Below are 27,426 nucleotides of genomic sequence, written 5' to 3' on the forward strand. Positions count from 1 at the left end.
AACAGGGAAGATGGAAAACTTACTGCAACTCCGCTGTCACTTCAAAAATTATACCAAATTTTTCTTGCTAGAGTGTTGAAAGCTGATCACTTTGCACGCTGTTCGCTGGGTCAGAACATGGCAACCGGCAATCCGAGCGATGAAGTTTATTCTCATGGCAGCGTGCAGTTCACAGAGTTAGAGAGAATGAGTAGGCCTGCAGATAAACTCTTCCAGATCAAGCCATAAGCTAATGCGCTTTAAGGGGATTCACTTCATTAAAGCAAGAATGAGACCATTTGTCAACGAATCATCCCATCCCCTGGTAAAACACTCTGCTTATTGTCCATATTGCACAATTATTAATATACACACAGACACTTAGGTATTCACCAGGGACAAAGGCAGAATAATAATATTTATAGATACAGATGGATATTCTATATAATTTAAAATTTTATTTTAAAACTTCTTTGCGCATACACTTCTTCAGCGTCTTCCTTTTTTTCATTGCACTGAAAAGTTTCAAAAAACATAAAATATATCCCTTTACTAAACATTTTTTGTTCTCAGGTTACAAAAAGATTAACATTTCACAGTCACAAAGCATAAGTACATTGGTCCAAAACATCATCTTCCAGCAGGTCCTCCATTCTTCAGGACATACAAAACCTAGACAGTTGTACAGATCTCAAAATAAGATTACTTGTCCAATGAAGGAAAGAAAAAAGTGGCAGCTATTAAAAAAAAACTCAAACAAAAATAAGATACTTGTGAAAGACCACAACCAGCAACAGCTTTAAAACAAAAAACCAAAAAAAAAAAAAAGAAAAGAAAGAAAAAAGAGTGAATGTGGAGGCGGACAAGGGCACCCTCCTTCAAGTACATCACAGGTAGAAATACAGCAGCACAGTTACAGCATCGTTTGGTCACTCTCTATATGGTAGTCACGTTACTATAACTTCATCAAAGACACATGGAAGAAAACTATTTACACATCAAGAATGTTGAGGGAAAAACAATTCCACACAGTTTGCAATTCATGTTTTATACAACAGTGTTTAAACTATTTGTACAGAAAACGCAAAATAAAAGCAAAAGAACAAATACAGCAGATCTGTTCGGAGCATGTAGTGTCCTTAAAAACCTAGAAGAAGTTCAAAGCCAAAATCTGCCAAAACATCAAGTGCAGTTCTTCAAAAGTATCTTGGAGGCACAGATTCTACCGTACTTCAGAGACCCCTCTGGTCACGTTTTAGCATGGATTTAACTTTAACATGGAAATCCACTGCTAATCCAGCAGACTAAGACTACTTTTCCTTTAGGTTGTTAGTGCTGTTGCTTTTTAACATTTCTTTTATTAAAAACATTCTCTCTCCAGAGTCCTCTCAGACAATAGGCTTTTGTGTTTATAAAGGATGCGTCGCTGCAGTAGTTTAACAAAACGTGGTTGTGCGCCCCAGAAATTTCTGACTTCTTCATCAACTTAAGCAAAGAACACGTTAGTCTGTAGCGCAGGTGAAAACGTCTGAAATGACTGTACTGACTTCCGCAAGAGCATTCATGGGAGAAGGGCAGACGCTACTTGGTTTTGGGTTGCCTAAAAATTGGACTGGACCAGGCCCTAGAAGACAACGTTTATATGAGTAACGCTGTCAGCTAATCTGAATTATATGGCGCACTGCTTCCTTTCCTTGCTACTGTCTCAAGAATGATAACTTGCTTAACTTCGTAAGTAGTTAGTGCCAGTATATTGGCAAGGATCCAGCACTGTGCAATAGCAGTATTAATACAGAGGTAATTTAGGACTGAGGTTCCTTGCCGCTAGGGCATAACAATTTTGGACAGGCAGGGAACTTCGTCAGCCAAAAAACATAGTGCTGCCAGCATCAGGCAGTAACTAAGATGATGTGCCAAGGATATAAAATTTGGACTTGGTGCCTGACTTGCTCCTGCTTGATTAGGTGAGCTATCTCTTCCTACCTCAGGTTAGGAGCTTCACTGAGCAGTAGAGCAGCTACAAGTTTGAGCACAGCAAAATCCATGTCTTGCTGAAAAATGGTGTTGTGCAACATGGATCATAGCAACTTTTCCTCTCTGCCATCACTGACTTGTAATGCTGTGACTCCTAAAATAATTAAACTTATAAAGGGAAAGGGAAATGTTAATTATCCTTACTTCACACACAATACCTCCCCAGCAAATGACTGCTGTCTCCTATTATACTGTGCTTTCATATATGTATATATTTATACCATACTTTGAAGCAGAGCACAGAACGCAGTACAGGCATGGTAAGCAGCTCCTAATGAAAGCAGATAGAAGCAAAAGCCCAAGTACTAAAGTAGTCTATCAGGGATGTACCAGAGACGCTCTAGGGAGGTAAGCATGTACAAGTAGAACAGACTATGAAAAAAAGCAAAACAAGAAACATCACAGCATATAGTTTCAGTCACCTACATCTGACTGGGAAGCTTTTTATTATGCTTGAACATTCTCAGAATTTATTAACATAGGGGACTGCCTGGAGTTTATACAAGCTGAATTACAGTATCTCATTCAGGTTCAGAGTACTGACACTCTACTTCTGCCCTTTCCAGGAAAGGGCTCATAGCTAACACGACCTTACCTAGGCACAGCAGCTGCAAAGAAGCAGGCTGCCTGATAGCAATACTTCAGATGAAGAACAAATATATTGCAGGCCATACCAGGGCCCACAAGATTTTGCTCTGAGAAGCAACCAGTCACTTTGTTCCCACCAAGTTATCCACTCTCCTAACACACCTCTCTAGGGTTGCATTTAAAAACACCACTGAATGAGAAGGCACCCCTTCCTTTGCGTTGAAATTTCAGTTTTATACTCGGATGAACGTTATACTGGAAATTAATTCCCACCACATTGCACTCCATGGTTTTACAATGACTGTGGGTGTGTTGACACCATGTTTCTAAAGAATGAAGACTTAACACATAGGCACCAAAATGTTTGACTCAGGCTTGTAGTTGGCAATTGCATGCACCAGCTTCCCCTCTGTTCACACGACTCAGCAGGAATTGCCAGCATTAGTTTCTTCATTAAAGAGGATCTGAGTCACGGAGGACTACACAACTGCATTTGCGAAGAGACAACAGGAGTTACACAGACCATGAAAAGCACGTTTATAAGTTTATTAGGCCAAAAAAAAAAAAAAAAAGGTACAAGAGAAAGATCTCTTGCTTGAATTTTAAAACATAGGAGGGGCCATGTGAAAAATACTCAAGACTTCATGCCTGCGAATCTGTTTTCATTCAATCGCACACAGAAAAAGAAGTAAAGGGAAAGGAGTTAAAAAAGAACAAAAGGAAAGGAAAGAAAAAATCAAGTGTGACAGTACAGAATCAGATATGCCATTGATTTATGTAGAAGCTCTAGAATATAAAACGTCATTCTGCACACAGCTTTATCACATGCAGGCACTGTGGAACCCATGGAACAGTCTTCAGGCCAAAATCATGCAGTTTGCTGCATGTTTGAGCCGTTACGCACTCTACACTGCCTCACCTCAGGCTGCCGCTCCTACCTAGTCTGCAGATTTAGAGAAAGGGAATTTTAAATTCGCTGCAATTGCTGAACACGTACCTCAGGATGCAATGGAATAAAACATCTGGTCAACTACACCGAACACACATGGTACTTTGTTTACATAGCACACTACAAATTACAAAAATGGCAAGCTCTAGGCCACTCCTGTTCAGGAGAAAGTCTGCACACCCCAGGGAACACGAAGGACAGCATCCTCTCATATAGCTGTCACTCTCTCCTTTGGTAGACATGACATTTGTGAGATGCCTAGTCAGTGCTCTACGATTATGTCAACTCCACGTCTTTTGGCTACCCAAGAGGCAGCTTTAACGTATAAGCGGGATTAGCAGGTCCAAAAGAACGTAGTCGGGGGGCTATTCAGGTTGAATTTGGCTCCCCGGCCAATATACCTGTCTATACACAAGAACCTTCTGATTTCCTTCTCTAATTCCTGCCCATGAAGCGAAGAGCTGTCTGCTTGAAGAACAGGTAGCTAGGATGAGCTGTAAATTTGCTCAGCTGGTTCCCTCTTGGACTATTGCTTTTACTCTGATAATACTTTAATTGGATTTTCTTTTTTTAAAATTGATTAAGCACTGCTAAGAAAGAGCTGATAAAGTTAGCCAAGGGCTTGTTAACTACCACAGTGATCTTCTGATCCTGAACTGCAGTCCTCAATAGCAAAAGGACAGAAAGTTATAAGCTGTTATGTTCTGATCACAAGTCAAGCAGGCAGGGTATACTGAATAAGAGGTGAGGCAGGAAGAAGAAAAATGATTTTTTTTAAATAGATCACTATCTGGGTATCTAAACGGATAACCAAAACAAAACCATCACTTCAAGTAGAAACTCAACTGAAAATACACGCAGGAGCCCAAATAAATTTACTGAATCCCAACTGATGCAAAAGCTGTATATTCAGGGATCCTTTCAACAGGATAAAGGAGACAGAACCATTCAATGAATGAAAATCTCTGATCCCAAAGAAACCAGGGCTTCCAGGTAAACACCACACAGAGCAGGGTTTGCTCATTCGGCATAATCACAGTATACAGACACCAGAGAATCTCGACAAATAATTCCTGATACTAGAATAAATCTTGCGATGCAAGACTGTGATCTATTCTCCTGGACTATTTTGCAGATAGCTGTTTTAGCTGCAGTAGAACAGACATAGTCCCACTGAAAACAATTTCAGTTTTCTCTCTAAAACATAGGAAGCGTAGAGTCCCAGAGTGCTACTGAAGAAAAGACAAGAGGGGAAAAAAGGGGATTCAAAGGATTACACAAGTTCGAAGTTGTCCATAGATAAGTCATGAGAGCAATTTTTTGAAAGAACAAAAACTTGGAGTGTCTCATATATATATCTCTATTTTTTTTTTAAAATGAGATGTGGCCCAAGTCAATGCTCTGAACATTTGAGCGTGGATTTCAGGAGTCTCCTTGGCTTCTGATACCCATTTCTATTTTCACAACTAAAATGGCTCTTCCAAGCTACATGGTAAACTGAAAAACAAAACAAAACAAAAACAAAAACCTATTTCAGGTCTTCACCTGGAGGGACCACAGAATCCATAATATGCTAGCAGCATGTAAATCCCGTTCCTGTTAAGCACCAAAACCATTTCTATAGGGGAGTTGTAATCTTAAGAGATATCTTTAATAATATACAGTATATGTGTGGAGCCCACCTTTCAGGCAGAAAAATACCCCTCCAACTTTAGTTTAGAATAGGTTATATCAATTGGAAAAGTCCCGGTCAGGTTGTCATGAACGTTACTGCCTCTTACGGGCCCTCCCTAAAAAGATCTCCTTCCTAGAACCACTCTTGGTGCTACTTTCATGACTGTTTGTTCCCGTGTATTAGAGGAATGACGTAGACAGAAATGTCGTCTCCAGAGCCCAGTCTGTCGTTGGATATCCTCCAGCCCCTGTCCTTGAGCACTCCCCTGGCTCGCATCACCAGGTCCTGCGCCGCTAACGTGTATCTGCAGAAAAGGCAGAGCACAGTCAGCGTTGCTAGTACTACGCGCTAGCTCTCGGCAAGCGTAAATCTCACAGGTTGTGAGGTACAAGGACGAGTCACCCGGTGTTTCAGACGTGGCAAAGAGGAAAGTTAACCGCAAAGCAACCGTTTGTAGTTCAGTACGAGCTTTTATTTGAGAACCTCCAGGCATTTTGCAGACACTGATTAATCAAAAAGTGATTGGTCATTTTGGGTGCCCAGCTTCACAAGTATGAAAACACTTGCCTTAACAAATTAGGTTTCTAGAAGTAATGTGAAAAATTGAGGACCCAAAATAACACTACTTACTTTTGAAAACTACACCTTTGTGGACCGCAACCCCTCTTGAATGAAAATAAATATGGGCCTGCTCATTTCAGAGACAAACTAAAGCAAAGTAAGTGATTTGAAAATAACTAACAAAGCTAAAAATAAAATCCAAACTGCACTTTAAACCAAGTAGATAAATTGTCTGTTTTCCTTGAACATAAGAAGGTTTTTCAAGTCTCTTATTCTGAAATTGGAAAAGGAAATTTAAGTGAATACAGCCAGATTAACAAAGTCCACAATCCTTTCACATTTATGAGTTCAATGAAAACTGTGTGAACGTGAGTTGTCAGGTGCTTAATTTAATGAAATACCCACCAGTAGTTTCACGATGCTTCAAAACTCCCACAATGCGGTGGGCTGAATGGCATTGTATTTACGAGAGCTATTTTCTGTCCTTAAGAAACAACAGATGCTGCTTGGGGACACAAGGGTGTAAGAGGACAAGGGATGGTGCACAGAGTGCGCTCTGCCCTGCACCACCCAGAATGCAGAACTGGTGCTTTGCAAGCTGGATTATTTCTACATGAGGCCTTATTCAGTAATCCTTCTGATCCTAATGCAGTATTGATCAGAAATGTTCTCCCTTATCTTTTTACCTGCTGTTACTAGATCAACACGTCTTTGTGCAAATGCAGAAACTGCCTCTGAAAAAAATCTCATTATGGGTGAACAACTCCTATCATGTGTTTTTTCCTCATCAGTCCAACACCTGGCTGAGTTCTTTCGAATTTGGCTGGGTAGAGGCAAGCCTTTCTATGATTTGCTACTTAAAAATTCATCTAATAGTTAAAAGATTCACAAAGTATAACAGCACAATATTGTATCTGCCTGTACTGTATTTAAAACTTCAACATCAGTCTTTACGGTGATGAAGGGCTCTGTAAGGCCAATCAATCACACATGCAAGCAGAAGCCAAGCACCCCTTTGTAATTAACAGAAACCAGGAAGGGCAAGTAGGCTCTGCACTTCAAGACCATCTTTTCAAGGGGAGGCTTTTCGGCCAGAAATGATCTGCCCAGATCACATCTGAGGAAGAAGAAAGACTAGACAGTATAACTCCACTGATCAGAAGTAGAGAAAAAAGGGTTTATTAAGTGAGTATCCAGGATTGTTCTAAACCCAGAAATTTTAATCAGAGAATGAATTATTCAATGGTAATTTATGTCAAAAGAGACTTTATTCACTCTCTGGGGATAACAGGAGAAAAAAAATCAATTTGTTGTTATGTTCTGTTTCTACAGTTTTGGTGCCTTAAACCAAATAACTCCTTTGAACCAGGAGCAAAAAGATTTATTCGCTTTACTGGAAAGTTACCTTCACTACAAATAAAATCAACCAATATTTTTAGTATACGAAAGCTTTGATGTTAAATCCACATAATATTCTACATAAGCAATGCGCTTCCTCCTCCTAACAGTACTAAGAAAGTGGTAAAATTTCTAGGCCTCACTAGTTTTGACACAAGATTTACTTACAGCGATAAAGGAAGGGCCCAAGGGTCATTTTACACCAGGCAAGGCATGAACATGCACACACTCCTGCACATTCTCGGTATATTGCAAGGTCTGCTTGGTACCAGAGACCTTGAGGTGTAAGAGCAGGAGGTAACAAGAAGCACTAATTGCACTGTTCTAATACAATACAAAATTTTGTTTTCTAAGTGGGAAAGAAAACCTAAACATACATACTTGCATGCCTCAGTTTCCAAATCCCCAAATCAGAGGCTGGGCTAAAGAACAGAAGTACTCCACATGGCAAGCAAGAAACTAGAATACTTATTCACAGCATGTCTGATACTGAGAGAATTTTGGCTTAGAACATCTTTTTCAAGGATTTCTCCATTATTGTCAGAATTTAAGAGAAGAAATCACCCATTACTCTGGGAGAAGAGAACATTTGCCTTCCTCCTTTTCTCCCCACTTCTAAAGAGCAGGAAGGAATAAGTGCTGCCCTTTATTGTGCAAAGGCTTTGCTGCTTAGTGTTTTGAGAGGACAAGATTTAAAAAAAAAGTAAGTCTTTATTAAACCAAAAACTCCCTTATAGATAGACTGTGAAATACACAGGAAAACCAGCACACTGAAGCTAAGGAAAAGGAACAGGTGAAGGCAGCAGCGAGGTAACATATTCCTCTCCTAGTGTACAGCTGAATTGGAGTGATGCTGTTCAGCTTGGCACTAGAGGAGACAGGGTGAGTTTCTTGTACCTGGAGATGAACAGCAGCAGCAATCCATTATTGAATGCCTTATTCTCTAACACTGTGAACTTGGGATTCAGCTGTTGAGGCAGCATTAGAGAACTGGTGAAGTAGTTTTAAAGTATCCACTTCCTCCTAATGAACAGCCTCACTGGAATACAACTTTTGTGTCTTAAGAATAAATATATATATTTTTTTCTCCTGCTGAAGCTTTCAGTATTGATCAGTGAAAGTACTGCAGGAGAAACGGTGGCTGTGGGGAGAAACATGCTCCTGAGCTGCTTCTCGTCCTCTCACGCTCAGCAGAGGTGGAGTGACTCTACAGCATCCTCAGTAAATCTCTAGCTAGTGTGCAAGAGGACAGGGAATCAGAAAAGGCAGGAGGGAGGATAAGAAATAAGATTCCCAAAGTCAGTGGGTAAACCTGTACACGCGGAGCTGAAGGAAGTGGGCAAGATTCATGCTCGTTTTTTATCTTCATACTTTTCCAAACAGATTCTTATGTAAGAAAAAGCAGCTCTGCATGGGTACCACCTGTTCTTCACTGAGGGCCCCCCCCCCCCCCCCCAATGATGTCCTCTGCCGCAGTGCCTACAAGAAATCAGCCGGCTATGAAACCCTGTTCAACCCCAGCTTCTTCAGTCTGTCACCGAATTGCCCAGCCCTCACGCAGAAACAATCAAGTTCATTCTCTAATCAAGTCTGTTCTTGTCATCCGTTGCCCAAATCCCCCTGAGTTATGTCTGCATGGCTGGATGAAGACAGACCCGACTTTGCTCTCTCTGCACTTGGAGATGCCCAGACACATGCTACATTTGACAGGATCCAATGTTTTTCTGTGGGTAACAAACACTCATAGTTCTGACAGTAAATAGCAAAAGGAAAGAGTCCCAAGAGCTTTCAGAGGGCTATAAGCTCTTGTCCATCAGACTATAAAATGACTTCTATTTCAAAAGGGAGACATATTATTCCCTCAAAGAGCTAATTATATAACATAATAACTAATTACTCTGCACCCTAAAAGTCTCTTTTGTTTGTTTGTTTGTTTGTTTTTAATGTCTACTGCTGCCAGGGCATGAAGTAGGCTACTGGGTCAGCTGGATCCAGGGTCTGCTCCAACAGGTAGGTTCTTCAGAAGAACGCATTACCAAATCCAAAGAGCAAATCTCTTAAATTCTGTCAAGTTTTCTACATTCTGAGAGATTTTACATTTCCAGCTGATCACTTCATCAGACTATGTCGCTACACCCATCATGGAACTTGACGTTTTGCAGGATAACATTTTTTTAAACATAACACACTGACAACATTGCAAACAGGATTTTTCCTATCACCAGCTAGTGAAAGGAATGAACGCTGCTCCGCAGTCTGAGCTGCTACGCTGCTGTAAATTCATTAGTTATACCTCATTAGAACCACTGTGAAGTAATTATGCAAAACCCCTCACACACTACTTTAAACCTTTTAAAAGTTCTTTATAACCAAGCAGCAAGAGCAATTCCACAAAGGTAATTTTCATAAATATCATTGTAAACTGTATGAGAGACTGTTCTAATTACCTTTTGCAAGCCGGCATGAGAAATATCTCGCCAACACTATTGGTAAGTCTCTAAATGACCTGGCACAAAGTTACTTAAAAGAACAAATTAATTTTCAGTTCAGATGTCCATTCACAGACCACTAGGTCAAGCACTAATAAATGTGTTTATTCTAACTCCTCATACAACAGGCCCAATTCTGGACCCACACTGGTACAAACAGGGACTAATCCCCCACAATTATTAGGGGATTAGTCAGTAAAACAGCACAAATAAATCTAAACTAAACAAAAACTATTCTTCCTTCAGTGTCTTAATTTTTTGCCTATTATAAAATACTCGCAGAAATTACTCACCTAACAGGCCAAGAGGATTGAACAAAGAACTCCCATTCCTACTACAACAGATGTGTTGGTTATCACCGACTTTGGAATGACCAAAAGATCAAAACTATTTTAATGGCTACTTGCTAGATGTGCAGGAATGTTACTACCACAGAGGCTTTTCTCAGCTGAGAGAAGGGGTGTATTGTTCTCGTCGTAACAAGACAGACACAGGCGCCTAGACTGCATTAACAACTAACAGATAAGACCCAGCCAAGACGGGAGGAACGGTCAACCTTTCCCAATTACTAGAGAATGGAGATAGAGTGGGGCAGAGGTATTCGATTTTAGGAGGTACCTTTACACTAAGAGATGCAGGGGAGCAGAATTCAGAGCAAAAGCTCTCTAGCACTGCTCAACGGTGCTAGGGAACGTTGAACATTTTCATGGGATATGGAAAGTAGACGGGGTGGGTTATACCCACCCTAATTTAATGGCATATATACGTAGTACAGTGCAGAGATGCCCAGGAAACGACCCTCACTAACAGTGTCTGACCTCCTCCCAGAAGGAGGGCAGAGAAACTTTCATGTCTTGCTGAAGTAGAGACGGCCTCATCTATCATTTTTACCATATGTCCTCTTCAGTGCAAGGAGGTGGGGAAGGTCAAAATATTGCAGTTGCAGCTTCACACTAATCATTCATTCACCTGACAATTGAGTGCTTGCAGCAAAATGTTGTTTTATATTCCATGTTTGTAAGTATCAGGATAAGAAAAACACTGCTTGCAATTTACTTTGGAGTGGCTGTCATTTTAAAACCTAAGTGGCTGTCATTGTGTCTGTACCCACCAATATCTTCCTTGTTTGCTGATGGAGAACAGGGCTGACCCCATGAAGATGACCACTTAGAAACATTAAGCATACCAGCATTTTGAGACTGGTTTTCCCCTCATCCTCAAGAGCAGTCACATCTAAACAACTGTAACTTGAGCTCTCCTACAGTCCTGCATGTTTTCACTTGGCTGCTGAGATACCCCAGAGCTTACTTCTGAAACTCCACTTTCCACAGGCCAACAGGGGATGCTTAAAAAGCTCTGTTCTCCACTCTCAGCCAAAGACGACTGCAGATCAGGAGACAGGGCTGGCCAGCCGCAGATACTTCGCTTTCTTGAAGGGAAGCCTCTAGAGAAGGATAAAGCTATTTCCACTTTCACAGCCCTCCATTTTACAAGTGAGAGCCTACTGATCTCTAGTGTAACGTTTTAATTCACAATGACAGGAAACAAAGCAGTAGGCAGACTGATCAGCTCAATCAAGGAAGACAGTGCTCTATTTAGTTACTTGGGAACTTTTGCTCGCTTGACAGCATGTTTTAAAGAGAGAAAAACTGACCAAGTAAGAGGAACTAAAGACAGGGAAATGAAGAGAATTACTTAGGATACAACCGTGAAATGAAACAGAATCAAACTAAATGAAACAGAATCAAACTTTCCATCTAATCTGTCAATGACACAGAATCAAACTTTCCATCTAATTTTGTCATTTTATCTCTCCTGCTGCTGAAAGGCACTGGGCATCTACTTCTGCAGAGGGGCGTAAAGGTCACAGCATGATCAGAAACGAGTGGGAACCACACTGTGAAGTATATATACACATATATATACAGAGTGAGAGAGACACATGCTGATAATATCCTAGAAAGAAAAAAATTCTTTAGTGCAAAATGACTATCCAGAGGAGAGTTAAGTGGAAACCTGTGACTGCTGGAGAAAGAGACCTGCTGTCTGGTTCTTTTAAGACTTCAGCCTCCTACAGTTTCCACGTGACCTAGTACAGCAAACAAAACAGATCCCATGCGAAGGTACTGTGACCCTCACCTTTTCTGGTAAGGTAGGCAATCCTGATGCATAACGTAAAAACATAACAATCCTTTGCTGCAGAAGCACCATCCAAGTTATAAAAATATTTTCTTGTAAGTGCTTGTGTATTTACTGAATGTTATTCTTGTCATATTTCTTTCTACAAAAATATATTACCAAAAAGCACTCTTACTTCCACGGAAGAGCTAGAAATAGCAAGGAAAAGCACGAACCTGTGGGGATCATCAGGGTCACAGTTTGGTAGAAAGCTAGTGACAGCTTCCGCCACTTCTTCATTTAACAGCACATCCCAGAGTCCATCAGTAGCTAGGATGAGAACATCATCTGGCCCATGCTCATACTGCAGAAGGTCATAGACTCTCACCTAAAATCAAAAAGCAAGAGATATCCATGAAGATGGGAAGCAAATCTGTTTGTGAAAAGCTGCTGAGTTTGGCTCTGAGTTTGCAGGCTTGGCAAGGGCACTAAAATACCTCTACCACAGCAAAGCTGGGGTCTGTCTCCACTTTAGCCCTTGAGCTGGCGACCCTTCCTGGCCTGGCTCAACAAGGCTTGGCACGGTTCAGGGGGGCACTTCAGCACCAGCGGTCAAGTGCTGACCTCATCTGGGGTAGACTCAAGCCTTCCTGAAAGCAGCTGTAGTGCATTTTGCTGGCTGCTGTCAGCAATCATCAAAGCAATTCCCCCCCTGCCCTCAGGCCTGGTTCTGCATGTTAAGGTCTTCCCTATCATTGGCAGGGCTAGTCAAATGGAAGTTGAATTATTTGATGAATTTTTGATATTTTTAAACAAAATCATTGTTTTTACTACTTGTTTAGATCCAGTTAACCCTGCCAAATAGATTGTACATGTTCTGAAATGATACAGCAGAAGGTATCTCATTTACTTTTCTAGACCTGACCTAGCCACTGCACTTAAGTATTACATCTGAGCAAGTGAGTAGTTCCACAAAATGGGGAAAAATTGTTTACTTGTTCAGTTATGTGTATTCGTAGGATTTCAGTGGGTAGAGACTAATTGAAGATCTGCACAAATGTGACCCTCCAAGTAAGCTTATCCACAGTAAGCTGTTTCCTTAAAAAGTCCATTAGCTTCGTCACTTTTGCCTGTAGCCACGGTCAGATTGACCACTGCTGCTGACGTCTCTGTAAAACTCTGCCTTTAAAATGACTTCCACAGCCCTCCACCGGACGAGGCTGGCTAAAGCCTGGACTTAAGGGGAGCAGACACAAGGGATGCTGGGAGGTCATCAGTTGAGCCACAACATGAGCTAAGGTCATCGCAAGCATTTTAAAACGAGCCTTTTGTTGGACGTAATTCTTCCTCCAGCACACGCTGTCTTCCAACAGACAAACTGCCGGCTCCTTCAATTCTCAAGCTGAAGCGCGGAGGGCCTCTGTGAAGTGCTTACAGGGCACGTTAATTACCACAGCAATGACTGCAATATGAAAGAATTGTGACAACCTTGGCAAGGCAGACAGGAGAAAATGATGATCTGCACTAAAGTTTGGAAACGGCGCACCTTGTCACGCATCCTGCTCCAGCCATGGCCTTCACTAACAGCAGCAGCAATCTGCAGATTTGTCAGGACAAGCACTTGGCATAGCTAGAAGCTATGAGAGTCGTTTTATTCTCCCTCCTCGCGCAACCTCCCCTTAGGAGCCATGGAGCAGGAAATGCACATAAAATGCCTGGACCTTTTAATGTAATTATGATTTTATGGGACTGCAACCAGCACAAGGGAAACAATCATCTAGACCTTACTGCTAATCTTCACTTGTTCACCTTTCACTCAAAAGCACAAGAGGGTCATTTTTACAAATACAACCTTCACTTCATTATCTAAGGTAGCAGCTGAGTAAGGACTCTGAGGAGGACTAAAGACAAAGCAAGTGACTCTCTTTATTAAAGCATATTCTCCTTATTCAGATTGAGTGGGAATGTTACTCAAGAAGAGATCCCTGTACGCAGCACAGACCTCCTTTCAAGCCCATTCCAGAGGACAGGAGTTGTTGCAGTCCCCCTCTCCCAGAAGTTAGTTCAACCTATAGCAGCCCACAGTTTTAGCTCAGAAATCACTGGGGTGTGCAGGGGTAAGCTGGCCAACACAGCAATCAATAGGCACCACATGTTTTAGTCAGATCTCTTGGGTACAGGCAAGTATTTCAGAGAGCATAGCAGCTAATGCTCAAGTATCCACTTGGCAGCCCATGTCTCATATGAATAACCAAGCTTCTAACAGCAGCAGCAGGAAAAACACATCTACCATGGCTTTCCCACACAGGGAAAGTACTTATTAAGTACTTCTTTAGTAGTGTTAATGAGGGGCAGGGTAAGAAAAGAAGAACATGCGTCACAGATTTGAATTGTCCCAAAGTGAACAATCTTGTCTGATGAGGAAGCACCACTGAGGCCGGAAGATGGGCGAGAAACTCGTCGAAACTTCCTGCAGCTGATCCACAGGTGAAAGGGCCCAGATCCCTGGTGTGGCACAACTCTACAGCAACTTCTAGAACAGATCATTTTATCAAGGGGGCATTTAGGTTTGGGGAGAAGAAAAAAACATAACCAATGATTTTATGGGTAAGCTGGGAGCAAGTTAGTTATTTCCTAAGAGGAAAAGTTTTGTCAGCTGAGCACCTCCAGAAAGGGGTGTCAATGAGAGGGAATTATCAGATGTCTGAAGACGTGCAGGGAAGTGCAGTGGGATGAGCAAGAAGGGATGCTTGGCTGGTACCAAGGTTAAGAATAACAGAGCACCAGGGTTACAGAAAACAAGTGTGGGTCAACGTCAGTTAAGATTCCTGTATGCAAGCAGCAGCTGGCACATACGACAAGATGCTCACCAAAACACAGCTTTGTTTGCCTTGCAATTATTGCAGGAGCAAAACATTAGGGCAGCATCCATACCCACACAGCACTTGAGATGAAGTTCTTTCTTTCTTCCCTCAGATTTCTAAAAATACAGCTGCAGGTGTCTCCAATCCCTTGCTGACAAAAATGAGTTGATTTAGAGCTGGTCAGTCCATTGCAAGTTCAGGTTATACTTACAGACCGTCTTGGCCAGGTGCAGAAACAAGCCAGCTTCTACTCTTCACTTCCTTGCTAGCAGCTCTGTTCTAATTCTTAATGAAGGTCGACTTGCAACTTCAGCACAACACAGAGCAGCGTGAGAGCAGCGCTCTTAAACACACAGGTTGCACAGGACTACCAGGGTCCATGTAACAGTTGCTCAGACCAGCAGGGCTCACTGAGCATCCACTCCACGCTCTCCCAAACATTTGGTAACATCCTATAGCATAATCGATACACACTGTACAGAAAGTCTGAGGGATTATGAAAGTAGAGGAAAGATCTAAGGAGTTACCTAGGTGCCTGCAATAGCAAGCACCCCACAACACCGTGTAAATTTTTTGTGACTGAAAGCAGCTCATGACCTCCAGTGCATATGACTTGCTCCAGAGCCAGCCTTCCCAGTTAATGCCTCTTTCCCTCAGTTGTATTTCAGGAAATGAAACAATAGTGAGGTTTAAACAATGCTCTGTCTGTGACAGTTTGCACAAATCTGCACGTGCTGCAAAGCAATATATAGCCCGACTAATGCAGACGATGGCTGGCCAGACACCAGCCAGCAGCGTAGAGGTTTCCTTAACCTGTGTTGCACCCTTGACAAATTTCCTAGCAGGTCCCTTGAAAATCTTCAGTCTTCCCTCGTGGCCTCTTCTTTCCGCAGCCAGACATCAGTCCCGAGAGTGCTCCATGGAGTTCACGTCCTCTGCCCCCAACAGCTTAGACTGCGTGCGCTCTCCTCCCTGCCTTCCCTGCTCTTCTGCAAGCCTCGCCAACCTCCCTGAGCGTCCCAGCCCCTTTTCTACTGCCATGACAAGTGTTCTCCCTCTTTAACCTCTCTCTGGAGCATCAAGGCACCTCTCGAAAGCTTCCAGTTTGCTCACCATACTTATACCATCAACTGCCCATCTTACTGGACATGGAACATTTGACCTGTTAATTAGCTAAATTTGACTCTAATAACCAGAAAATATAAAAAGCCAACCACAGGGAAGCAGCATCACCTGGGTAGCACAAACATCTGTGACCTTAGCAGTTGCGTTAAACTAAACGCATTTTACCCTCACTGGTACTTACAGCTCTCTGCTGAGATTTAACAGCAGATACATGCTACTAAAGCCCATAGTTACACATGATTTCTCTCTGAATAGGCATACTGCAGTCTGTCACATAATACATTTCTTCAATACAGTTATTTGTTTCTAATATTGCTCACCTAGATACACTCAGGAGTGCTGAGAAAAACACTCTGGGCAAGCAATGAATAAACAGGTGGGCCAGCTTTGTGTTTACATTTCAAATAGACCTACCCACCTGACAAAATCTGCACTTGGCTCAGGAAAAGAGCCACACCAGCTCTGTGAAAGCACTAAGACTTGTTTGTCGGCTTTGTTTTTTAAGAGGCAGCCAACATGAGTCCCTGTGGCTTGAAAACTGTTCGCAGCAAACTGCCACACGAGCCTGCAGCCATCTGAGGTGCTCCTGAAGCAGCCTGTCCCGGTGGAATTCAAGCCAAACAACCCACAGAGGCAATATTCTGCATTCAGCTGCCTCTACTATTGATCAACTCAGCTACTTCAATAAATTAAACCCTTTCTTAATTGTATTGTCCCTTTTTATGTGCAGTGTTATCCAACGCAGCTTCACTGGCAAACGAGATCTTTCAATACCACCCTCCAAGTAATTTATATGTAAATAATAAAAAGCGGGTCCCAACACTACTCCCTGCAGCACTCACCAATTAATCTCCTTTTAGCTTTTTACTGCCATCCTTTGTTTCCTGCCCTTTAGCCAATTTCCAGTAGACACTGCCAACTTTCCACTTACTCTATAGCTTCATATCTTTTATATTAATAACCTGTGATGCAGAACAGTTTCTCAAATGTTTTCTGAGAAATCAAAGTGCTCATGCAAGGCCATCTACTGCATTTTTTTTTTTTTTTTTTTTTTAGTTCTCTGGTAGACGTAACCCTGAAGGACTTCAAGCTAGTAAAGCGTGATTTTGCTTCCTGAAACCACCTTGACTCCCTTTGATCAAACAGTACTTCTCTAAGTATTTGCCTCGCTTGTTCTTTTAAATGCGGTAATTCTTAAGGATTTCTCCAGAAGGCAGATGTGAATCTAAAATGGTTTCTTTTGACGTATTTGTGAAATTGTCAGAAAGATCTTACTAACACATACTGGAAGGGGAAAAAGTCTCCGTGGCTGCCTTCTTGTCATTGACTCTCATGACTGACTGTGTGTTTATCACTGGCAAGGGCCAAATTCTGTTGTCAGGGCCACACTTTTTTCACCAAATGGCTGAGCTGCTGTTTGAAAAATTTCAAGATGAAATTTTGCTTTTCATATGCAATAAGGCGGCCCTCGCTGGGCTTTAAAAGGCAGAATTTCCTGCTGAAAGCTTTCAAATGAACTGTTCCATTATGAAAAATAAATATTTAATTCCATGCCAGAGAGCCTCAGCCATGGCTTGCCTGCTTTGTACTATTCCAGTTCATTATAAAAGGCTCAATTCTCTAGAGCTCACCAACCTGCAAAAGTCCTCCAAATTTGGTCTTGTAACAGCTGAGCCACTGAATCCTGATTACATTTGTCAGTCTTGGCTACATGACTTCTCCTGCCATAGCCTGGCACTCTGTCAAAGTAACATTTTATACCATCCTCAAATTATTTACATTCCTCTTTCTGGATGTAGTCACAGAGATGCTTACCTTTCCTTCAGATAAATTTTGATGGACATGGCATACCAGAGTTTTGTTGTGCTGGAAGTAAAACATTCCGAAAACTCACCGCATCGCCCAACCTGGGAAAGGACACTGTAATTACGGCACAGAAATGGGAGCCAGAGGACTTGGATTCGCTCTCCGTCACGACTCGCTGTGCAGCTTAATTTCCTGTGCCTCCCCTTTCTCAGGTCTGGAAACCAGACATTTTGCTTCCTTGTGCTTTATATAAACAATTCAAAATCCAATGCTACAGAAGGGCCAAATATTACTGCTGCTTGACATCGCTACATTTACTTCCAAGTGCCAAGCTTCCCAGATGGCAGGATAAAGACGCTGTTCCTTCATCTGCGTTTGTGTGTAAGGTGCACTGTCCACACAGGGACAGACCACGTGAGAGAAGAACATGGGAGATAAAGCACTGGGGCTCTCTCTGGGAAGAGAGGCGGAGATGATTAAGAAAGGGAGGTGGAATGGAAAGCAAGTTCGGAGCATATGCTACCGCCTAATAAAATGCAGGGTTTTTTTGCCAGCATTTCTAAACTGAGGTGGCTGGTGCTCTGTCTTTCCTGCTCCTGCCCTATTACATTTCTGCTGGATTTAGCTGTGAAGGGAATATGGAAACAAAGCCATTTTTTGCTTCCCTTTTTATGAAGCAGTTAAGAGATCCTGAAACGTGGATAGCATATGAACTGGATGTCATATTCCAGAATTTGAACACAAACACAGGCACGCACACACAAATCAGAAAAGCCCATGAGAAGCTTTGGTTTATACACACAGACAAATACTGCAGCAGCAATTGGCAGAGACGATACTGCTGAGATACTGCGCTGCAGTTGTTATATGCCCCAGAAACATGGGGTCTCAGCATGCCAGAAAGAAAAATAAATAGGTAGAATTGCATCATTACACTGGCACTAAACAGACCCGTTACAGTGATGAGGGCAGAGCTGCTCATTGCCTGGCTTAGGAGGAGAGAAGCAGGTCCCAAGTGAGGGATACCATACAATTAAAGAGGGGAGAGTGAAGCTACTGGAGTGACAGCAAGGAAAAGGGAAGGGAAGGAGAGGCTGTCTCTGGATCTCCTCCTTCTCTCTTTGGGGCCAGAATCTCTCAGCACCTCCCCCCTCTTTTAAGTCTCAAAGATGTTCTAGCAAGGTTGATTTAATAATTCGGTTCCTTCCCGACAGTGTTGTATCATTTGTGTATTTTCATTCTCTCACACTGCTGTAAGCAAGCAAGCGAATTCAAGGTCAGATACCAACTATGGTTAAAACACCAGACAGCCAGTTAGCAGCAGAAGGCTCTCAGCATCTGGCCCTTGGTAGCAAAGTCTGATTAGAACGTGGTTTGTCTTTCTGCGCTTTCAAAGGCTGGGCTGTTCCTGCTTAATATTTTATGTAAAATATGTGTCATCTGTTCCTTGATGTAGGCACAGGAATATAGTTATGGAGAAAAAAAAAAAAAAAAAAAAAAGAAGTGAGGTGTGCATGTTTCTTCTTGATAAACAAGTACCTTCAAGCCCCTCTATCAAGCCTTTATATCCTGAGCCTCTCCTGTTAAGACAGCTCACTTTCTCCTATGAAATGCTTCAGTTTGTTACAAGGTCTCGTGTTCGAAAACTGAACATGCTTGGAGCAGGACAAGTCACAATGATAAGAGGGATTTAAAACAATGGTTCCCAAACAGCTGAGTAGTAGGTTCACTACCGCAAACATAAATACTGTGCAATCCTCTCTTTATGTTACCACTTGGGAATCTGTACTGCTATTTCTGCCATTGTTTGGGGATTGCATAAAATCATAAAGAATTACGAACTGGGTCTGGAAATGAAGAGGTAGCCAGATGGAAGCATAAAGCTCTCTTCCAGGGTGCTCTTGGTGTTTTCCTACTTAGCAGTTGATCTGATGTCCTCTGTCTAAAGTAGGATTTCACGTTACCGTGGAAGATAGCCAACACGACGTTATCTAGTTCTGCTCTCTTACTTGAGAGCAGAGGTTTACGCCAGCTTCTGTGAAGGCAGCATGATCCAGGCCTGAAAGTGAACTGGAGCACGTGAAGGTGAGAAGAGAGGGGTGTCCGTCACACTGAACATGGGGCTGCAGGATAACTGGAGACAAGCTGAAAACAAGTATCTGGTATCATGCAGGAGGAGGAACTTTAGCCATGAAGTGCAGAGAGTGAGAAGGCATCACTGCTCTGCCAGGGATGTGGAGAAACCAGAAGCAGGGCACACAGCTGCTCCACGTACATTACTAAGTTTGGGCTTCTCCATTGCAGAAACCTTTGGGAAGGGCAGCATGTTCCCTGGATCAGGCCAGAATCAGAATGGAGTTGCACTTAGGATGATTAAAAGAGCACAGTTAGCATATTTTTTTCCTCTCTCACAAATCTGATAATTGAAGCTTGACTGTTTTACCTCAGGAGATGAGGACAGGAAAGGTTTGATGTAGATATTGGAGTCGTGCACCTTCAAGTCATGGTCTCCCAGTCCTCGGGTCACCCCAATTGTTGCCATAACCCGAGCCTGGAAACAAAGAAAAACAGTGGGATCAAATATGGTTCCACGCACTATGCCAATAGCAAAAGGGAGAGAGAACAATCCCACTCCATAACAGCTACAGTTGGGGATGAATTCCCCTTTTTCCTCCCAGAAACCCTGGAGTTAACAGAGATAACCAACTTTTAAACTTTTCACACTCACAACATCTCCATTTCTGTGGCTACTCTAAGCTTTGCATTTGTCTGCATCCCAGACTGTGTACGCATGCCTTAGACTGCAACCATCCGTAAAGGGCAACGTAAATCTAACCCAGTCCCCTAGCTGTCCCATGCCAGTCAAGGAGAGCATTTCTTCAGCAAATTACACTATTAGTATGAAGTAAATAGGTTTCAAAAAGGATGAGGAGCTTAATTAGCTCATTTATTCAAGAACTCTGTAGCCTCTTCCTATTGACATATTGCCACGTATTCCCTCCACCAAGGAAAATACCAAAGGCCACCCTCAACTGCTGATGCAGGAGCACACAGAGGAGGGTACCACTGACACAGTGGCACCCTACTCAGAACTGGTCCAGACCATGTCTGCTGCTACCTCAGACCTACCACTTCCCTCCCCGAGCATCTTTCTCTGCAACATCAGTGGTTTCCCAAGAGGTGCCAGGCTCCTCTTCATTAACACTTCCCCAAAGAGCAACCAGGCAGACTGTCTCACAGGGAACCTAAATCTCTGCTGTTTGCATATTACTCCCCCAAACTCAAGTGCAGCTGCAGCAGCTTCTGATCAGGGCACTGCATCAACAGCAGGGAGTGACTGACTCAAAATTATTTTGCCTCACTAAACCTTAGCTCCATAAGGCAACAAGAAAGTAAATTAAAAAGTAAGATGTTCACGAAATATTTTGCAAATAATTATAAACCTAACCAAATTTAGAGATAAGCCGCAGGTTTGAACCTTCAAAACTTAGACTAATTCTGAAGAGCGGGTATTTCTGCATTGAGATAAGAACCTAATGCAGCAGGGGAGCACTATTTAGAAATACAGCAAGCATACCAGTATCAGCAAACTGACACCACTGTGTCCTTATATTGATCCTACTGCTGCCCAGCTAAGCTTGCTGGGATCAGCACTAATAACCTTGCTGTTCTTAATTATGGAATTGGATACACCCAAAATGAATGTTTTTTTTTCTTTTAAGAAAAGCTATCAGCATTCACATCAGAAAGATTCAACAGCTAGATCATGCACGCTAGCTGAATAAGATACAGTTAAGGGGTATTATACTTCCTCATCCCTCTCCTTCCTAAATTAGTGTTTTTTAATCTCAGAACTCTATGAAGTTTTATTAAATATCCTCCTGCTTTGTTCAGCAAACATAAGCATACATTCATCCGGCCTAGTTATGTTTTGTAATCAGACCAGGAAAATGTTAAATCACTTATTTAAGGTGGTCCCACTGGAGTTTGATCATTTACTATGAAACCGAACCAAAAGCAAACTGAACAGCAAATGACTACGTTTGCTATAGAACTGCTTTTTAATATGTTGAAACTCTCTCCTCCCTCACCTACCCCAGACATGAGACTGATTTACGACAGACGCAAGATATTCTTTCAAGCTGTCAAAATGATAAAATAAAGAGATACTGAGTGGAAAACACTGGACTGCCACAGGCTAAACTCAGCAGTAAACAGCACAGAATTTTCTTGCTTCGGTTTGAGGAAAGCAAACGTGCCCACCTTCTTGCCTTCTCCATATATAAGAGGAAACTTCAAGTCGTCTTCCTCAATGGTTTTGTATGCCCTGTGGGGGGGGATAAACAACATTTTTAAAGCTTGCACTCAATTAGTGACCCACTGCCCTGAAACAAACAGCTACTTTTTTTTTTTTTTTTTTTTTAAATCACTGTTTTTCCTAGGGACTCTGCCTTTGAACCGAGATGTCAGTCTCTTCATCTGTGGAAAGATTTTCCCTAAAGATTTGTGTCATTTGACCAAAAGGAAAAGTGAACGTCAAGAAGCATCTAACATGCCCAAGCTGCTCTGATTTCTTACAAGGAAAAAGAGATGAATTGAAATAACATTCTAATGGGGGAGATAATGTTGGCTATGGCAGCAGCTCTACCATAATACAGTGCCATTAAAAAAATCCCAATGACTAAATTCACACTGTTAATCTGCAATGATGAGCAACAACAGAACGCAAACGTGGTCAGTGTGAAACAGCTCTCAGCTCCTCTTCTCGCCTCTCGGAACCAAAGCGAGCTTCATGTGGTGAAGAGTTTTAGAAGGATATTTAGTGCTCATTTGACCTTGACTGCAACACTGAAGGTTGTCAGAGATTTTACATTTCACAGCAGCTTTCCAAAGGCCGAGAGACAAGAGAAGTAAACGCTCATGCTCTGATTCTGTTTATCGCATGCCTGCGTACTCTACCTTTTACACATCCAGCTGTTGACACTGATGAGGCGAGAAGGTGAGCAATCAATTTTGCCAGTGAAAGGGGAGGGGTGGGGGGAAAGGCTGTCTCTCTCATAGCTGCAGAGAATCCTTTGCTTTGTACAACACATGCTCAGGCCCACGGGCTGGGGAGCCTCTTTGAGTTTGAGCCGCTTGAGCTCGTGGGAATCGCAGTTAGGGTGAGGCAACATTAAGGCGGTGACACAAACCAGCAGGAAATTAAAAATTAAGGGTGAAATCCTATATCATAACTGAACCTTCCACCTCCTCCCCTTCACTGAAATATAGCACAGACCTGGGATCAGTAAAGGTGTTTTTTTTACATAGCTGCATCCCTTAGGCACCACGTGGCAAGCCTCAGACTCGAAGACAGTGGCAGAGATGTCAAATTTAAGCCCCACCTCCACATTTCCTAAAAATTACAGGTATGGTCCATGTTAGCGGCTGCGTGGGGAGGAAACAATCCAGAATCCAGAGAAGAAATAGTAGTGGGAGATTCCACTCCTCCTGTACTACAAAACATTACTATATGTGAAATCCCAAACAGGAATCAGGTGAGGTTTCCAAAATGCAATGGATGGTTCTTGGGAGACCACACAGTCAAGAAATTTTCAAAGAGACATAGATTTGGAAAATACATTTTGGGGATCTCTACAAGACACAATTTGGAGAAGGCATTTAAATGGCATTTTTGTAGCAGCCCCAACAGCCAAAAAAAAAAAAAAAAAAGGCACAGATCACTACACAGAGCCAGCAAGTTGAAACTTCACTGATGTTTAAACCCTGGAATAGCATTTTGTTGGGAAGGATGAGTCAATCACGGGTTTTGCTCTTGTTCCTTCATTTCCAAGAGGGAATAGCTAATGTCTCTGCCTCACTCACCAACTTGGATATCCAGGTTTGAACAAGGCTAACTATTACCACAGCTCTACTACGTCCCTAACTGCTAACATATCCCAAAGCTCCCAGCTGGACCTGCAGTGCTGGGAGCCTTATGAAACCTCCTTGACAGTCTGAGCTCTTTTCATTCCTTTGCACAGGGCCAGCTGAGCTCTTCAAGAAAAAGGATGTCAGTCAAGTCCATATAGGGTACCAGAGTCAAATGCCTAACCAAACCACAAAGCCAACAAGGCAACAATTCTTACTGGAGTTTCAAGCTGCTATACATATTTGTTACAAATAGCAAACATGACTAAGCTACTGTGACTAACTATTTGCAACACTTGCTTTAAAGGAATAAACGAACCCATCCTTTACCCACAGATTAAATTAGCTGCAAGATAATTAAAAATACTTGAGAGACCAAGGCTCCCATTTTACACTGTTCTGTAAGTAGCCAAAAACAGAGACTGAGTTTTCTTCCCTGGCTCCCCTCCCTCTTCATGTTTTAATGCACAGCACCTCACACTGACGGTGCTTTAGGAAGAAGGGGAAAAAACAAGGGCATCACCTGGCCAGCTGTCTTTCATAAGAACAGTCCCCACAGCTGCGTCTCAGCATCTTTTATGGAACCACCATATGGGCCATGTTCCATTGGGCCATCAAACTGTGACACACTGCTGCAAGGATGCTGGAAGAGGCCACGCTGCAAGAGATGAAGCTAACTTGTTTCTTCAGGAGACTAAGAATGGCAGCTGGCTAGCTTACGACCTCCTCCAGCTACGTGACTAAGTGAGCAAGGCTCAGCGGGCTACAGTGATTTGTTTTGTAGTTTCTCAGCAAATTGCCTCTTGGGCTCAGAACTTGGGTGTCAAGACTCATCTTAAACATACTTTTTTTTGTTGACGTTGCTATTGCCTGAAAAATTATTCAGCCCTTGAAAAACAATGCTTAAAACTGTAACTGCAGCAGCGGAAATGGCACAGATGCACTGAAAAGCAACTTGAGACACTCTAGAGAAGTACCTAGGTCCTATGTTACCAGCGAAACAGAATTAATAATATATGAGTGTGTGGTTTCCTGCAAAAGAATGATGAAGGACAGCTTTTCAGCTAGCAGCTCTGCAACTGCATTGGGGAGAAGGAAGGAAGCTATGAAGTTCCTTTTGATTTATGCTGTGTGAAACCTCCTGTACTTTGTACATATGTTTATTTCACACAGACTTCAACCTTCTGGACTATTTCACTAGACTTTAAGTAATAAAGTTGCATTTATACCTTCCTATGCTGTTTACAGAGAGAATGTACTGTATATAAAGATATAACATGGCAATAGGTACGTCAGATATAGACACATGGAGAACCTGAGGGGGTTGGTTGGTTGGTTGTTTTTCTTAATGCCAACATAGCCTTATTCAGATATCTATGTAATTCAGCCTAGCTTTCTGTTGTAACACACACAAACACAGGGTTTCACTCCTCCACCCTCACCTTCCTCATCTGCATCCCAGAAGAACTCGGTGGCCACCAGAACATGAAAAGAAAGGTCATAAAGACAAGGCTATACTGTTGCTTGCTGCTCTGAGAGCACCTAAATCCTGTCAAATTTTCTGCCATGTCTCTATTTTTCCAAATGGAAAAATGGGGGAAGGGGGACAGAGGTAGAGAAGGCAAGCTTGTGCCCAGCTAGATCTAGCTGCACTTTTTTTTTTTCATTTAATTTCATTTCTTCTTCTTCTCATTTAAAAAGATTTATGAAAGGCTACTGCTGTCCAAAAATACTGAACTACGGCTTGACACACGTACCACCCACAAAGTTACGTTTGGACTCAAGATCAACATTTTGGAAAACTGGGCCAAATCGCACCAGGAGCCAAAAGAGATGTCAGAATGAAAGAACTAGGACTGAGATGATGTTACTCATATGGTAATTGGAATCTGTTCTAAATACACAGCAAAAAAATCACCAGAAGCTGCTAAATGCACATAGTAATCTATGGAACAGATCTCCTATGGTATCCACAATCACTAGTGATACTTAAAGCAATGCTCTTTAAATAAAAGATTGTCAAGGTTACCTGCAAATTACTGGGTGCTGAACTTGAAAAAACCGGTCAGCTCCCAAATACAGATTTCAGAGCCAAAATACTAGATAATCTCTTACATGTGTTAAGCGTTCTCCTACCATATAATTTGTTCTTAAAACTGACCATATTGAAAGACATGCAAATTCACGTAAGAGTAGAAGCTATTGTAGAAAAAAAAAAACCCCACATTATATTAAGTTTGTTTTTATAGCTAATAGTTCACGTTTACAGCTCGTGAAAGGTATTGCATTGGCATACCCAGACGCAACAGATGGTAGCAAAAACACAATCTATCCTGCTCAGGAAGACTCGGTGTGTGAACAACAGGGGAATCCAGGCTTGTGCCCACCGCGTTCTCCCCCTTTCCATGGCACTTAGCTTTAGAAAGTGTGTCCGTATTTCACATTTCTACTAGTGACACCTGATAGTAAACTGAGAATTACGCCTGAAGAACAGCAACCGAACTGTCAAAGGGCTTTAGCTTGAAGCACAAAGCACAACCCACTTGTGGCAAGCGCAAAGAAAAAGCACCACAGCTTCAGAAATGTCCTAGTTTATACTGAATACAAGGATGAAGGCTCTTCTTTGAGATAGGTTTGCGGACACAGGGTATTTCTAGCACCGCTTTGTCACTAGCTGTATAAAAAAAATAGCTAATAAACCACCTTCTACCCCTCCGCTCAACATTTGCTGGTCATACTAGTAGGAAACCAGATTTTAATCCTTGAGCAACACAAAACTTGCTAGAAAAAAGAAATTCCACAAGAAAACAATGGATTGGAACTAATCCTTTGTATAAAAATACTCAAATCACCAACCCAAAAGGAACTGGATAGCTCTATTGTCTATTGAACTACGGACATCAAACCAGATTAACTGAGCACTTACTACCAAGCTTTCCAAAAGAAGCAATGGTCTGTAGCACAGGTTAGGCACAGAGCCACTGAAAATTACGCAGTTTACATCTTGATCCAACCATAAGTTTTTGAATGTCCTTATACATATGCACTTTTGCAGAGTCAGGATCCCTTGATCCATGCAGCACTGACAGTAAGTACCCTCTGGATAGGCTGCTGCAATGTTTCAATGCCTCAGTTTCTTTCCTCTATCACTTATCTGACATATAGTTCCAGGAGACAAAGTTAAGATATACAAATATAATAAAAGCACACAAGCTACGCTAATGTTTGTTAGAGAAAGAATTATAGCAAAAAAAAAAAAGTATTAAAGACGATAGATGCATGCACACATACGCACAAAACACAGCTTTAGGGAAACATCTATTCTACAAACCCAGACAGGGTTTCTAACAGGGTTTCTTTCACACGAAAAGAAGAACATGCAAGTTTTAAAAAATTAATTTTCCTCAGAAAAGACAGAACTCCCTTCTTCTGAAACTGCAAAATGCTTCATTTTGAAATTCCTAGTTCTGTCTATATGGATGGCTTAGCCCATCTGTGAATTAAATTCATGGATAAAATTTACATATGTATCTCTGGCTTGCTCATATTTGACCAGTCCTTGAGCTCCGGACCTGTAGACAGCCCATACTGCAGCACGCTGTCCTAATGCAGAGTCAGGAGCTCGTCCCGAGAAGAAGCGTTCCCCAAGCACCGTGCTCTCCTGGGGAAAAAATTGGTAGAGCTAAACAAACTCCATCCATCTTGGCCAGCCAATTTAAGGATATGCATACCCACATCTTCTTTTATGCACTTTCCTGAGTGTGGCTGATTTTTCAGTTCATTTACCTCTGACGGAGCAGTATAAGAAAGTGGTAGTGGGGTGGAAAAGCTGGGGAGAGGGTGCAGTCTTGGAGAGGTTCTTAGACAGAGAAGGACAAACCAGGGAAAAATGTCATTAAGTGTATTTGCAAGCATCTTCACTTGCTGGTT

General features: G+C 42.1%; 1 protein-coding gene across 3 annotated transcripts in view; it reads right to left on the minus strand.

The window, feature by feature from the left end:
* Nucleotides 1–417: 417 nt before the first annotated feature.
* Nucleotides 418–27,426, minus strand: part of PPM1H (protein phosphatase, Mg2+/Mn2+ dependent 1H) — a 144,320-nt gene continuing 117,311 nt past the window's right edge. Inside the window, exons 7-10 of one of the 3 annotated variants that reach the window (XM_068934395.1) lie at nt 21,850–21,913; nt 20,030–20,137; nt 12,028–12,179; nt 418–5,529 (exon numbers count right to left, since the gene is read on the minus strand). In XM_068934395.1, coding sequence (XP_068790496.1) covers nt 5,382–5,529; nt 12,028–12,179; nt 20,030–20,137; nt 21,850–21,913 — 472 coding nt within the window. In that variant the 3' untranslated portion in view covers nt 418–5,381. Of the gene's footprint in view, nt 5,530–12,027; nt 12,180–16,834; nt 17,688–20,029; nt 20,138–21,849; nt 21,914–27,426 lie in introns of those variants that run through there. The other 2 variants (XM_068934399.1, XM_068934409.1) reach the window with 2 other exon arrangements.

The sequence above is a fragment of the Struthio camelus genome, chromosome 1 (assembly GCF_040807025.1).
Source record: "Struthio camelus isolate bStrCam1 chromosome 1, bStrCam1.hap1, whole genome shotgun sequence".
In the NCBI taxonomy this organism is placed as follows: Eukaryota; Metazoa; Chordata; class Aves; order Struthioniformes; family Struthionidae; genus Struthio; species Struthio camelus.